General features: G+C 50.4%; 8 protein-coding genes across 8 annotated transcripts; 6 read left to right on the top strand and 2 right to left on the bottom strand.

The window, feature by feature from the left end:
* Window positions 1–32: 32 nt before the first annotated feature.
* On the top strand, window positions 33–362 carry N7446_013901 (uncharacterized protein; the record flags this gene model as incomplete). The annotated part of the gene is made up of 2 exons (XM_058522640.1): window positions 33–237; window positions 289–362. 2 exons carry the CDS (start codon window positions 33–35, stop codon window positions 360–362), a joined length of 279 nt encoding a protein of 92 aa, XP_058366117.1.
* Window positions 363–847: 485 nt separating this feature from the next.
* Window positions 848–2,557, bottom strand: N7446_013902 (MFS transporter; the record flags this gene model as incomplete). The annotated part of the gene is made up of 1 exon (XM_058522641.1): window positions 848–2,557. The coding sequence occupies one exon, from the start codon at window positions 2,555–2,557 to the stop codon at window positions 848–850; it is 1,710 nt and encodes a 569-aa protein (XP_058366118.1).
* Window positions 2,558–4,489: 1,932 nt separating this feature from the next.
* On the bottom strand, window positions 4,490–6,553 carry N7446_013903 (signal recognition particle receptor subunit alpha; the record flags this gene model as incomplete). Its single annotated transcript, XM_058522642.1, has 3 exons — window positions 4,490–5,931; window positions 5,990–6,269; window positions 6,338–6,553. The coding sequence occupies 3 exons, from the start codon at window positions 6,551–6,553 to the stop codon at window positions 4,490–4,492; spliced, it is 1,938 nt and encodes a 645-aa protein (XP_058366119.1).
* A 238-nt stretch (window positions 6,554–6,791) lies between these two features.
* Window positions 6,792–7,944, top strand: N7446_013904 (protein transporter YIF1; the record flags this gene model as incomplete). The annotated part of the gene is made up of 3 exons (XM_058522643.1): window positions 6,792–7,082; window positions 7,133–7,696; window positions 7,747–7,944. 3 exons carry the CDS (start codon window positions 6,792–6,794, stop codon window positions 7,942–7,944), a joined length of 1,053 nt encoding a protein of 350 aa, XP_058366120.1.
* Window positions 7,945–8,468: 524 nt separating this feature from the next.
* On the top strand, window positions 8,469–8,756 carry N7446_013905 (uncharacterized protein; the record flags this gene model as incomplete). The annotated part of the gene is made up of 3 exons (XM_058522644.1): window positions 8,469–8,522; window positions 8,547–8,648; window positions 8,724–8,756. The coding sequence occupies 3 exons, from the start codon at window positions 8,469–8,471 to the stop codon at window positions 8,754–8,756; spliced, it is 189 nt and encodes a 62-aa protein (XP_058366121.1).
* A 54-nt stretch (window positions 8,757–8,810) lies between these two features.
* N7446_013906 (60S ribosomal eL14 domain-containing protein) lies at window positions 8,811–9,910 on the top strand (the record flags this gene model as incomplete). Its single annotated transcript, XM_058522645.1, has 4 exons — window positions 8,811–8,939; window positions 8,996–9,130; window positions 9,233–9,496; window positions 9,611–9,910. Coding segments are annotated over 4 exons (585 nt in total), but the record flags the coding sequence as incomplete, so codon positions are not given.
* A 115-nt stretch (window positions 9,911–10,025) lies between these two features.
* Window positions 10,026–11,216, top strand: N7446_013907 (nascent polypeptide-associated complex subunit alpha). The gene is made up of 4 exons (XM_058522646.1): window positions 10,026–10,126; window positions 10,308–10,551; window positions 10,676–10,734; window positions 10,790–11,216. Exons 2-4 carry the CDS (start codon window positions 10,324–10,326, stop codon window positions 11,109–11,111), a joined length of 609 nt encoding a protein of 202 aa, XP_058366123.1. The 5' UTR covers window positions 10,026–10,126; window positions 10,308–10,323; the 3' UTR covers window positions 11,112–11,216.
* A 239-nt stretch (window positions 11,217–11,455) lies between these two features.
* On the top strand, window positions 11,456–12,173 carry N7446_013908 (F1F0 ATP synthase subunit d; the record flags this gene model as incomplete). Its single annotated transcript, XM_058522647.1, has 4 exons — window positions 11,456–11,464; window positions 11,548–11,943; window positions 12,005–12,091; window positions 12,144–12,173. The coding sequence occupies 4 exons, from the start codon at window positions 11,456–11,458 to the stop codon at window positions 12,171–12,173; spliced, it is 522 nt and encodes a 173-aa protein (XP_058366124.1).
* Window positions 12,174–12,818: the final 645 nt, after the last annotated feature.

The raw sequence follows: 12,818 nt of genomic DNA on the forward strand, positions 1-12,818 counted from the left end.
GGGGGATGCGGGGGATTTCTTCTGCTTGAATGATGCTCATCGGCCGCAACTATCGCAAACGGCAGGTGGTTGTCACACTCTCTGTCGGGGGGATGATCGAGTTGCTGCTCCTGTGCTTCCAGCTGTGGTGTTTCGACTTGCTGGTCGTGTCCGACGACAGTATCCTAAGACAGTATCCTAAGCTGCAGCTATCGGGTGTCAGTGATTCAACGCATGACTTGAAGCTCTCTATTCCGTGTAAGTGAATTCCACTTGTTCCTAGTGAGTATATATCTGACACGATTTTAGATTGCACTATTCGTGGTTGGGGTTCGCACAGTGAAAATATCGAAGCAATGAGAATAGTGCTTCGCCTGAAATGACGACTGGACTGATGGGGGAAGTACTGACGGGTATAAATTAGGCAGTGGAAAGACTGATAGACCAGGCATATGTGGGATAGATGAGCTACGCGGAAATTGTATATTGCGTTATCAGAGATCCTTGCTCAGTAGATCTCAGGAGCTAGATGCATCAAGCCTCAATAGATGTTCAAACCTCGAGTCTGGCTACCTCAATCATTTGCTCCAATAGGCACTCACAAACAAAAGGAATATAATAATAAGACTCAAGCTAGAGCAATGCAATATTAACTGTACATATATAGTGGAAAATCTAACCCACCAGGAAACAGGTCTAAACACACAGGTTTAGATCAAGCGCCTAAATCAACTCAGCAAAAAATGCAACAGCAATAATTCCATCAAGGAAAACCGGGCTAATGTATTTTTCAAATGCGATAGGCTGAAGCGGAAGCATAAACTCGTGACATCGTCATGTCGGCAACTTTTCAAGGTCCTGTTACAGATCAAGGGGTGTTTGATTCGTCCTCGTCCGACTTGTAGTTTCCATCATCGCTGTCCTCGCCCCAGCCGTCTGCTTCGAGTGATCGGCCCCGAATTCCGAAACTCAAGATGAATCCGATGAAGGAGACGGCACCGAAGACGCCGAATGCCACGGCTTCGCCCTTCGGTTGGATCTTGGCTGTGAGGGAGAATAGTCCTCCCGAAAGGAATGGGCCGACCGCTCGTCCGGCTGCCGAAAGGGTCTGGGCAAGACCATTGAGCGCACCTAGCACGGCATGGTTGGGTGCAGAGTTTGTGACCAAGAGCAGAGCGCTGGTCAGACCACCCACGGAAGCTATGGTCTTGACTAGCAATACGAAGCACAGTTCGGTCGCCATGAGCGCTGACTTACCAGTCAAGCTCTGGGTGTTACTGCTCTTGTACCCGACGAAAGGCATCAACATGAATGAGACGACGAAGCCAAAAAGCCCTGCACGGTAAGACCATCGGTTGCCCATCTTGTCACGCAGGCGATTGAAGATACAAATCTGGAATATAATGGTCACAACACCAGCAAATCCTTGCGAAAGCCCAATCTCAGACGGTGTGAGTGATCGTCCCGCCGGGGGTTTGGCTTGCGTAAAGATTGGGAACAGCGAGTTGAAAGAAACGTTGCAGAATGCAAAGATCAAATAAGTCAAAAGAAGTAAGATAGTGTCTCGAGTGAAGATCTCATCCCAGGCAAGTTCCTCGTGGTGCCCAAGTAAGCTGGAGACCTCGGACGCAGAGTCCAGGTCACTATCATGGTCTTCATTTTCTGTGCCGCGGTGATCATGGGGATATGGGACCGCCTGCGGGACCTCTACATAGGTCGGACGGCGAGAAGAGCTGGTAAACTGCCACAGCCATGTGAAAAGGCTGCGCACCTTTTTGCCAATCTTTGGAATACTGTCCGCGTCTTCTAAACTCTCTTCTAGGAAAAATGTAGTCAAGACAAGATCGACCAGAAGGATGACGGCGGACACGACATTTGGCGCAAGATATGGGTATGGATTTTTGTTTCCGGTGAATGGATTTGTCTCGAAGACCAAAAGCCCCCCCAGGAGAGGACCGGTTATACCACCGATTCCGTACAGAACGGGGAGGTATGTGAAAGCCTGGGACTGGTTGCTTCGGTCGGTGATTTCTCCAAGGCATGTAGAGACCAGTCCCTGGTTGCCATTGACCACACCCATCAGCGCCTGCACTACAATGGCTTGTCCGAGAGTCTTGCAGAATCCGAACGCGACAAAACACAAGGCAGTCAAAAAAGTGCCAAGCAGAATCACCGGCTTACGACCAACACGGTCCGAGAGCCAGCCCCAGAAGTAGTTTGTGCCAAATTGTGCCAGTGCGAATGCCGATGCAATAGTCCCAACGTACACGCCCACCTGACCCGGCTCCACCTCGGGAAATGATGATGCCATGTCGGGGAGATAGGGACTGATTGAATTCAGCGCGGTTTGCTCGGCCAGGGCAATCATGGCTAGCACTGCCATCTGCTTCTTTGGCAATGGCGATTGTGTTCCTGGGTGATCAGTGGCGTCATGGTGGGGATCGTGGGAGCCATCTGCTGAGGATTCGGACTGGCCTGAGTTCGGTCGTCCACGCGACTTGGGCGGCGGAGTATCAAAGGTCTGGTAATGCTGCGTGGAGGAGCGGCGATTGAGCGAGACTCGGTCTGAGCCTGGCATAGTGGCAGCACACCGAGGAGTTCAGGGAACGTGCTTCAGCTCATACGATCGTGCCGGTTGTAAGCGCAACGTTGTCGCGTGAGAGCCTAGGCAACGGTCTCAACCAATACTGGCAGCTGAGAAGGTACCCGGTGAAATTTCCAAGCGGTTACAAGAAGATCAAGGAGGAGTTTTCATACAATTCGAAGTGTTGTAGTGACTAGGATCACCGCAATCGGGAAAGCAGGGAAACCAAAAAGATGATGTAAGCCTGAGGATGCTGACTCATTGGTTCTAGTCAGTGCGCAGCTGTGGCGTAGTAAACATTCATGCAGGTTCAAAGTCTAGTATCTGCAGATGTGTTGTTTAGTTGTTATCTGGCTGGGCCCTTGCGGCTAAATATCCTGTGTCTATGTGTGATGCTGAATATATGTGCATTTGAACGTCAGTCACACCTATAGATACCCATGAACAACTATGACCACCTCACATTTCAGCCCTATTGTATCACTCAAACTTTGTCTATCAGCGTCTGAGAGTCTATCTTTATCAATCTACTCCTAGCTTTAAATTGTGTAGTAGAGATCTGTGATAGTGTCACTCCTTGACTCTAGGAGCGCGGCCAGTATAAGTCCTATTACCATATTACTACAGCCCCCTAGGGGTTTGTGCTATATATATCTTTGCTTGGCTTAGAAATAAGTATACTAACCTGGGAGCTTATAGAGTTGTACTTGCGAGTCACTGATCAGGAAATGACTGCTTATATCTTGCCGAGGTCCTTTGATATATATATATAACCGTCTACGGTAATTTAAATAACTCAACGCCAATAATATTAGATTAATTGAGTTGTGTAGTTATGTTAGTTAAAAATAGGTATAGAAATATCACTTTATTATATATCCATTGATAACCATAAGCTATGTATTGACGATGTATTGACATGGTCAAACATGGAACTACAACCTGAATATGAGTGTTACTAACATACTGTCAAAGATGGCGGAATATTCCATCAACCAGCCAAGTGGTCGAGCAGTAACTCGGTCATACAATCTTCCTTGGTCTAGTGGTGATGATTTCCGCTTGTCATTAAAACCGATAAGCGCGGGAGACCGGGGTTCGATTCCCCGAGGGAGAGTTTCTTTTTGCGCATCTATCAAAATTATTGTAGTTGTATATTTTTGTATATGTTTGCTGACATTTTTCACTTTTTATATTCCTCTTGTCTTTCTCTACTATCATATACAAATTGACCGCAATACTAATACAGTACAGTGTGATATGCATGCGAATGTGAGTGGCACTTTAAGTGGGGCACTCTGCGCAAACCCTAAGAAAAGTCTGTAGCCCCATATAACACAACTGGGCCTCTCCATCCAACAAGGCCGGCTGGCCCAATGGCAAGGCGCTTGACTACGAATCAAGAGATTGCAGGTTCGACCCCTGCGTCGGTCAATAACTTTTTGCTTTTTGTCATTGTCCATGGTACTCCCTGGTAGACACGAAGACGTCATGTTTTTACTTCGAAGGGGCGGTGGTTGTGTAGAGCGTGGTGTGATAGGAAGTGGTTGGGGACTTGGAGACAAACGCAAAGATCAGGAAATTCAAATGAAGAAGGCTAGTTGACCAGGAAGGTGATAAAATCTCGTTATGTTAGTGGAAGGTTGTCAGAGTGAGCAATCTGTAGAGCTGAGATGACAAAGATGAACGGTGCAGATAGGAATTGAATCATTAGTCCAACATCGACGCAGTACAGGATATAAGCCGAGCGTACAAATAGCCAATCCAGGTCGAGTTTTACGCAGGCAGGCACTGGAAGGTATCAAATAAAGTATGTAGTATAATAAGGGATATAATCGGGATTATTTGAATAGCAAGCAAAGAATATAAACAAATGCAGCAGCTAAAGATATGAGAACGAAAATGAGGATCTGAAATAAGCGACCATCACTTCATCAACAAACTGACAGCCCAGGGAACACTCAGTCCCCGCAAATCACCATAATGCTGCCCAACACCGAGGAAGACAATAGGAATACCAGTGGCGTGGACCATGCTGACAAGTGTTCCCACCATATCACCAACAGTATCACACTTGCTAATAATGAACCCGTCCAAATTCCTGCCTGTGCCAAACGCCTGGTTGAAGTTACGCGCTTGCATGACACTGTCTGTACCAACGAGAGCCTCGCCAACCATGAAGATCTTGTCCGGGTTCGCGAACTTGGCGAATTTCTCTAGCGAGGACATGAGGCGCTGGTCGTTGTGGCGGCGGCCTGCAGTGTCGATCAGGACAACGTCGAACTTTTGGGCTGCCGCGTAGTCGACGGCATCTTTGGCTACATTGGCGGCGTCCTTGCCGTAGCCCTTTTGATAGATCTCCACGTCACCTGCGTTCTCGCGGACGCTCAGTTCCTTGAGGCGGTCCACGTGTACCCGAAGTTGCTCGACAGCTCCAGAACGGAAGGTATCGCATGCTGCCACGAGGACTCGGTACTTGTTCTGCAGTAGGAAGTAGCAGATCTTGCTCAAGTTGGTCGATTTGCCGACACCGTTGACACCAACAATAGACATGACGTATGGCCGAGGGGCCTGCGCCTTGGTGGTGGGAGCAGTCACAGCGTTGATCTCTCGCAGCAGATCCAACGAAGATGTTGGGGTCAGGATCTTCCGCAACGAAGACTCCATGGCCACCTGCAACGCAGCGTCGGCGCTTTGGAAGTTACCAGTCTTCTTTCCAACCATCTCACGCTTGACTCCATCGCAGAGACGAACAGCAGCTTCGCGGGCGACATTCTTCTTCAAAAGGTGCTCTTCCATAGCCTTTAAAGGCTTCTCAAGATCAGACTCGGTCAAAACCTTCCCACCAACAATGTTGCGGAAGAAGCCTCCAACGGCATTGAAACCAGAGCCAAGAACACCAGAAGACCCAGTGGATTTGGCCTTGTCCGCATCGGCTTGATCCAGAATGGATTGGACTTCCTCACCCAACTCCTTCAGCACGAACTGACCCTTGCCAGTTCTACGGCCCATATCACTCTCAGAGACGGCCTCCACTGCCGGAGCAGTAGACTCTCCTTCATCAGCGGGGGCAGAGTAATCAAGGATCTCTCCGTCATCCTCATCTGCCATTCCACTAGCATCCCATCTGCGCATTTTCTTCGCTGGGGCCTTGGCAGGCTTTCCCTTGCGGGACGTTTCATCGCCAGAAGATGCGTTGGCGCTCGAGTTCGCAGCCTTGCGCGCACGGCGAGAAACACGGCCTCCAGGCCCAGCCTTCGCGGTAAGAAGATGGCCCTTGACGGGAGTCGAAGATCTAGAAGTATCAGGTGTGGCCGGTGGCGTTCCCTCATCAGAGGTTGCCCCGGCTAGCACAGCTCTAGGCTGCGCTTTAAGATAGTCAGCATGGGAAGCCGTTGGGTATGGGACGATAAGTCAGGTTCATACCTTTCACCAGGCCAGGGACTGGTGGCGGCGGCGGGCCTCCATTATCTGATGAGACAAGCGGGTCTTTCTTTTCTGTCTCTGCCACATATTCCTCTGCGAAACCACCAGTGTTGTCTTCAAGCTCCCGGACTTGCTGCTCAAAGTATTGATCGAACCGGTAGTTTTGAATTCTCGCGCGGTTTCCTTTCACTTGGTCCTTGTAGAGGTCGATGAAGATGGTCGAAATGTTCTCCAGAAGTTTGTCGATCCACCCGAGGTGAAGCAGCGACTGGTAGACGGCCTATGCAAGCCCATGATTAGTTTTGATTTCGACATGGCGAGCGCGAATGGGCGCATGCGCAGACGTACCACGAATATCAGATCAAACTCCTTGACCCGCTTCCATTTGAGTGTGTATTTCTCCTTCTTGAATGCTGGCGATAATCCTGTAGCGCTGGGCACGACCTTTTCCTCAATGAAGACGTCGTTGATCAGGCTATTAATGACATGTGCCCCCACTGGAGCATATGACTTGGACCAGAGCACCACACCCGACGTGGTTAAAATCTCAAAAGCCTCCAACATGCTGAGCAATTAATCAAAGAAAACTGAGACACGCAAAAATAATTGAAGTGGGAGTCGTGGGAGGGAGAGCAAAGGTCCGGGGACTGGTGGCGGAAGTTGGAGATCTCGGGAGCGGATTGGACCTTCAGCCACGTATAAACACTTTCCCTCTTGTCTATCCTCGCTTCCACCTCCCAGCACTCGTTCGCCACTGAACTTTCCACTCTTTATTCGTCTATCTCCCCTTTCCTTCTACATTATGTATCGGGGCTCCTTCGCTCCACCACCTGCGCAGTCGCCACCCCTTCATCACCCAGTCCCGCAACATGTCTCGACAGTTCCTATGATGCGCTCACCACCACCACCAGCTCCCCAACAACCGCCAAGTGCTGGCTATGGTGGTAACCCGTACCAGCCCTCCCCTGCTCAGGGTGGCAGTGGAACATATGCTCCTGGGTTCGGTGGGTTCATGAACGAACCCACGGCGCAGATGGGGTTCCAGGTCGGCAAGAGTGCAATGGCGGCTGGCCAGGAATACATGGAACAGAACGTATGCACCACTTCTCTTTCTTTTGGCTGTTCCTATCTGACCAACAACAGTTCAATCGCTATGTCTCCATCCCCGCCCTTAAGCACTACTTCAACGTCTCCAACTCCTACGTCCTGAACAAGCTCGTTCTCGTCCTCTTCCCCTGGCGCCACAAGCCCTGGTCCCGCCAGCAGGCTCGACTGGCCTCCAGCTCTGCTGGACCCAATGGTCAGATCATGCAGCAGCAGTACTCGTCCATGTTTCTACCTCCGCGTGATGACCTGAACTCGCCTGACATGTATATCCCCGTCATGGCCCTGGTCACATACATTCTCCTGTCGGTGCTGCTGGCTGGGTTCCGGGGCAACTTCCACCCGGAGCTTCTGGGTTCGATCACTACTACAGCTATTGCAGTGATCCTTTTCGAGATCCTGTGCCTGAAGCTGGCTACATACATTTTGAGCATCAATAATGACTCCCAGTTGCTGGATTTGGTGGCTTACTCGGGTTACAAGTTCGTGGGAATTATTGTGACTATGGTCGCAGCTGAGATCTTGAACCCCGGTCAGGGTACCAGGGGCTGGGTTGGCTGGACTGTCTTTGCGTACACCTTCTTGGCCAATGCATTCTTCTTGGTGAGTACTGTGATAACATGAGTGTTCGACATGCTAACGTTATATACCAGCTCCGCTCTCTCAAGTATGTGTTGCTGCCTGATTCGACCGACTCCGCCATGCACGCTGGCTCGATGCACACCGTAGCTCGCTCCCAGCGCAACCGCCGGACGCAGTTCTTGTTTGTCTACTCCTACGTTGTTCAGTTCATCTTCATGTGGGTGCTCAGTCGGGAGGGACCCTCGACATCTGGCTCTGCGTCATCATAATCGGAGGGTGGGGGAATTGCTGATATAGAATCGGAGGAAAGGACGGATAGCACATGGAAGGACGGAGTGGATGCTTTTGATTGAGCATTGCACGGGGTAACGATATAGCACGACTTATTGTAATCAAAACTATTTGCATTTGTAGCCGCCCAGAGTACTTAAGAGTAGGAAAGCTATGTGATCTACAGATGCAAGAGAAGATGGAGGATTGTGAAAGATATTGTATTAACTATAGACATATTGATCCGAAACTGCAAGAATCTATCGAAGGTTAGAAATTGATCACCAACGACACAAAAGCATGTGCAAAGTAATGAAAGTCCTCAGAGATCTTGGTAGTTATGGTAATATCACGGCCGTAGCTCAATTACTATCTAGGCGTGATAAGGTTTTTAATCATCGGACGGGGAGATGGAAGTAAGAAGTAACTAGCAATGCAATGTGAACATACCCAGTAGAGCTGTCGTGATGTATTGGTCCTTGAGGTCAAAGGTATTTCCTAGATTCTTTAAACAGTCAGCGCAATGCCTTGTAAACGCATTGACAGCATCGAGTGGAAATGTTCCAAATCAGAATATGTAAGAAAATTGAATATCATCCAGCAGCGCTGTATCGAGACCCCGGCGAGGGCCTCACAGACGCTGGGTCAATCGCAAATTACCGCATCATATGAGGAGGCAGGAGGGAGGGGAGGTGAGCATACCGTAAGTTAGTTCACAAGTGAGTGCTGCAGTGTAGATCCATGGATATCAAGTGGCAAAACATCAAATGCCAGACAGTTAAGTCTTAAGCAAAGGAAGAATGGTGGTTGACAGAAGAAAATATAAAAGCACGGGCCCGGAGAAAGGTTAATCCCAATGCTGACCTCAGCAGAGCCCTATCGCTGCGAGTGGCCGGTTAAGCGAGAATTGCGAGTTGTGGGCACATCCCGGAATTTCGAGCCAACTTCTGGACAATTGAACTCTTTCGACAACCCATACACATACCCTCCGACCGTGAGTGATACACTGCTCTCTACAACAAGAAGACCCGCGCTGAATTTTTCGTCTAGAATTTCGACATGGCCGATATCGATGTCAAGGTCGCTTCCTGGAAGCTGGTTGAGGTTGGCCGCCTGGTGCTAATCCGCAGCGGTCCCTACGAAGGCAAGCTCGCCGCCATCGTTGAGATCGTGGACCACCGCCGTGTACGTGAAATCGCTTTTATCCCGAAATACCGAGAGAAACAAAAAATTGCGGAATTGGATTTCGGAGATTGTGTCGGGATTATCTTACTGACATTGAAACAGGTCCTGGTCGACGGTCCCTCCTCCGAGGAGAACAAGATCGTTCCCCGTCACGTTCTTCCTCTCGCCCACGCCACCCTCACTCACTTCACCATTCCCCAGCTCCCCCGTGCTGCCGGTACCGGTCCCGTGAAGAAGCTCTGGGCTAAGAACGAGATTGATGGCAAGTGGGCCAAGAGCGCCTTCGCTCAGCGCACCGACCGCTCTGAGCGCCGCAAGAACCTGTCCGACTTCGAGCGGTTCAAGGTTCTCCGCCTCCGCAAGCAGGTACGTGAACAAGATGATGGTCCAGGGGTTCCAGTCACATGTGCATATGCGCCTGGGCCCAGATCAGATCAGATTAGCTCTCCGATCATGAACATTCAACTGACTCCATTACAGGCCCGCTACGAGGTCCAGAAGTCCTACGCCAAGGTCCGCGCTGCCAACAAGTCATAGATGATTACGAGGTTTCGGTGCATGGGTTGAAGGAGGTGTCCTGGAAGGGTTTCCATTGCTGGTCCTCCGGCAAAACAGCTGTATGCATTATCAATGAACAGCAAAAATGATTCAAAATCCTTGATATCCCGACAAGGGGCCTTTGTCATCGGTTTTCTTTCCTCCGTGGACTACTTTTATATCCCCAATTTATCCACGGGATCGTCTTTCTCTCTCCAAAAAAGAACAAAATTAGAAGCAGGGATGCGTAAATAATGCTTTAACTTAATATTTAAATCGATCTAGTACCTAAAATGCCCATGAATTGGTGATGTATATGTAGTCCATATAGGGCAATGTGTGCCAGTCTGGGGAGTGGGCATCCGCTCGCTAACGATTTTCGGGTCGGCCGCACAGCTCTCATCTTCAACCTCAACAAAATCCATCAACCACCACCACAGCTTGATATCTACCTCTCAGGTACGTATTGTCATTCAACTCGTCCGAATCCTCGCCTTTCCATCATCAAATCCCGCCGTTTTCCGAATGTCGTGCGATTCGTGGGGGTCGACTCTCCCACCATGCCCGCTTTCCCACCTTTCCCACCTTGACGGCCGTCGGCGAAAAACCAACCACTAATCGAATTCTTGATCTTGTTTAGGCACACATTCGCAAAAATGGCTGACCCCCGCGTTGAAGAAATCCACGATGACGAGGTCTCCAAGACCGTCGAGGAGAGCTCCTCTGAGTCTGGCTCCGAGGCTGGCGATGAGCCCAACATCCCCGCCGGTGCCTCCGTCGCTGTCCACTCCCGTGGTGAGAAGAAGGCCCGCAAGGCCATTGGCAAGCTCGGTCTGAAGCTCGTTCCTGGCATCACCCGTGTCACTCTCCGCCGCCCCAAGAACGTACGTGGTCTATGCGACCGTGAGATCTCCGCCGGGCGAAAAGTGACTGTTAAGGACTGTCACGTTGTCTGATGGTGGACTACGGCATTTGAATTGAATGCGCAGATGCTAATTGCGTTGATAGATCCTCTTCGTTGTCAACCAGCCCGAGGTCTACCGCTCCCCCAACAGCAACTGCTGGATGTATGTGGATCCTACACCCTTCAAATCCTGATCGTTTCAAACTGACGCCCTCTAGCATCTTCGGTGAGGCCAAGATTGAGGACCTGAACTCTCAGGCCCAGGCTTCCGCCGCCCAGCAGCTCGCTGCCTCCGAGGCCGCCGGTGACCACGCCGGTCACGACCACGAGGAGATCCTCGGCAAGGGCAAGGCCCCCGAGGCTGAGGCCAAGAATGAAGAGGAGGAAGATGATGGTGAGGAAGTTGACGAGTCTGGCCTTGAGTCCAAGGACATCGAGTTGGTCATGGCACAGGCAAACGTTTCCCGCAAGAAGGCCGTCAAGGCTCTTCGGGAGAACGACAACGATATCGTCAACTCCATCATGGCCCTCAGCATATAATGAATGCGCTCCATTAAGGTTCTAGGGATTGGACGATGGTGATGCCCATAGTTGTACACAAATAGCCCAAAAACAATTGAACCACGACTTGTTCGAAATCTGTCAATCGTGATTGTAGGATATAACCGTAAATCACTATTCAATAATTTAAGTATACTACTATACTACATGTGCACGGGTATCCGGCGTTATGCCATTTTATACGATGCTCGTATGGTCCCGGAACATGGCATCACGTGACCCAACCTCCAAACCTTTCCGAGTCGCTCCTCGTTTCGGCACCTCCCTGCACATCGAACTCCCCTCTCTTTTCCCCACCCCCAACCTCTATCATACCCGTCACAATGGCTGCTGTATGTTCCAATCTCCTCTTCACCTAGTGCACGACCAGTCTGCCCATCTCTATGGCTCCCGCTAACCCCCCTTACCCGAACAGCGCAGCGCCGCTACCAAGATCGACTGGGCCAAGGTGTCGACCTCGCTCGGCCTCCGCGGCCAGACCGCCACCTCCCTCCACTCCTTCAAGAAGCGCAACGACGAGGCCCGCCGCAAGGTCCAGGCCCTGTCCGAGCAGCCCCAGACCGTTGACTTCAGCCACTACCGCGGTGTCCTGAAGAACAAGGCCATCGTCGACGAGATTGAGAACCACTTCAAGACCTTCAAGCCCGCTTCCTACGATGTCAACCGCCAGCTGAAGGCCATCGATGCCTTCGAGGCCCAGGCTGTTCAGAACGCCGAGGCTACCAAGGGCAAGGTTGAGGCCGAGCTGCAGAACCTGCAGAAGACCCTGGAGAACATCGAGACTGCCCGTCCTTTCGAGGACCTCACTGTCGTATGTGTACACTGTGGAAATGCTGCGTTGGAATTGGTTTCTTACATGACTGCTTTTCTAGGACGAGGTTGCCTCTGCCCAGCCCGAGATCGACGAGAAGACCGCCTCCCTGGTCTCCAAGGGCAAGTGGATGCCCCCTGGCTACAAGGTATGTGATAATTGCTATATTTATTGTTATCCGATACTCATACGGTCTGTAGGAGCGCTTCGGCGATTTGTCCGCTGTCTAAGCGCGGACTCTTGTGGCCTCAAATTCGCCTTGTTATCCCTCGTTTCATCACACTACGTGATCATGTTGTTTGGAGCCAAGGATATGGCTATTTCGTCAGTAGATGGTCAGATACCTCCGATAGTGTGGTGGGCTGGGATGTGTATAGAAACATACATTGTCGTTTCTGCGTTATCAATATTTCAGTACTGTAGTAAAGTATTATCGGAGGTAGGTCTGTAATTTTTGTTCTGTTTCTATAGGTTATCCCTGTCGCAAATTTCTATAGAATGAACTATAAAGCAGAATAAACTGAGAGAGCCCAGGAGCGAGTCGGGATATATATCGAGACCCAGTACCACCTACAAAACCTTCTTGTCCTCAGCTACATCAAACCCGAGAATAGCCAGTGGCAACATGCAACACGCACCATGCAACATGAAATAGCAATACACAACGTGCACCCATCAAGCCACATACCTAATGCTCAATGCGGAGGTCTAAAGCCGGTGCCAAGACATGCAACTCACCTCATCTACCCACTTCCCCTCCCTGGAGCTTCTTCAATTCTCCTCATTGGAGACTACACTGCAAGCGCCTCTGCGATCAGATGCTTGCTCATCGGCATGCTAGTGCAGTACCCTGAGGTCATTGCATCCACTGAGAT

This window comes from Penicillium canescens, assembly GCF_028828765.1.
Source record: "Penicillium canescens strain IBT 15451 chromosome Unknown utg000011l_segment0_segment0, whole genome shotgun sequence".
NCBI classification, from domain to species: domain Eukaryota; kingdom Fungi; phylum Ascomycota; class Eurotiomycetes; order Eurotiales; family Aspergillaceae; genus Penicillium; species Penicillium canescens.

Excerpts from the sequence above, each read along its gene's own strand:
- N7446_013907 (XM_058522646.1), top strand. The coding sequence starts at position 10,324 with ATGGCTGACCCCCGCGTTGAAGAAATCCACGATGACGAGGTCTCCAAG. Across the intron at positions 10,552-10,675 it reads CTCTCCGCCGCCCCAAGAAC|ATCCTCTTCGTTGTCAACCA; the intron begins GTACGTGGTCTA and ends TTGCGTTGATAG. Across the intron at positions 10,735-10,789 it reads CCCAACAGCAACTGCTGGAT|CATCTTCGGTGAGGCCAAGA; the intron begins GTATGTGGATCC and ends GACGCCCTCTAG.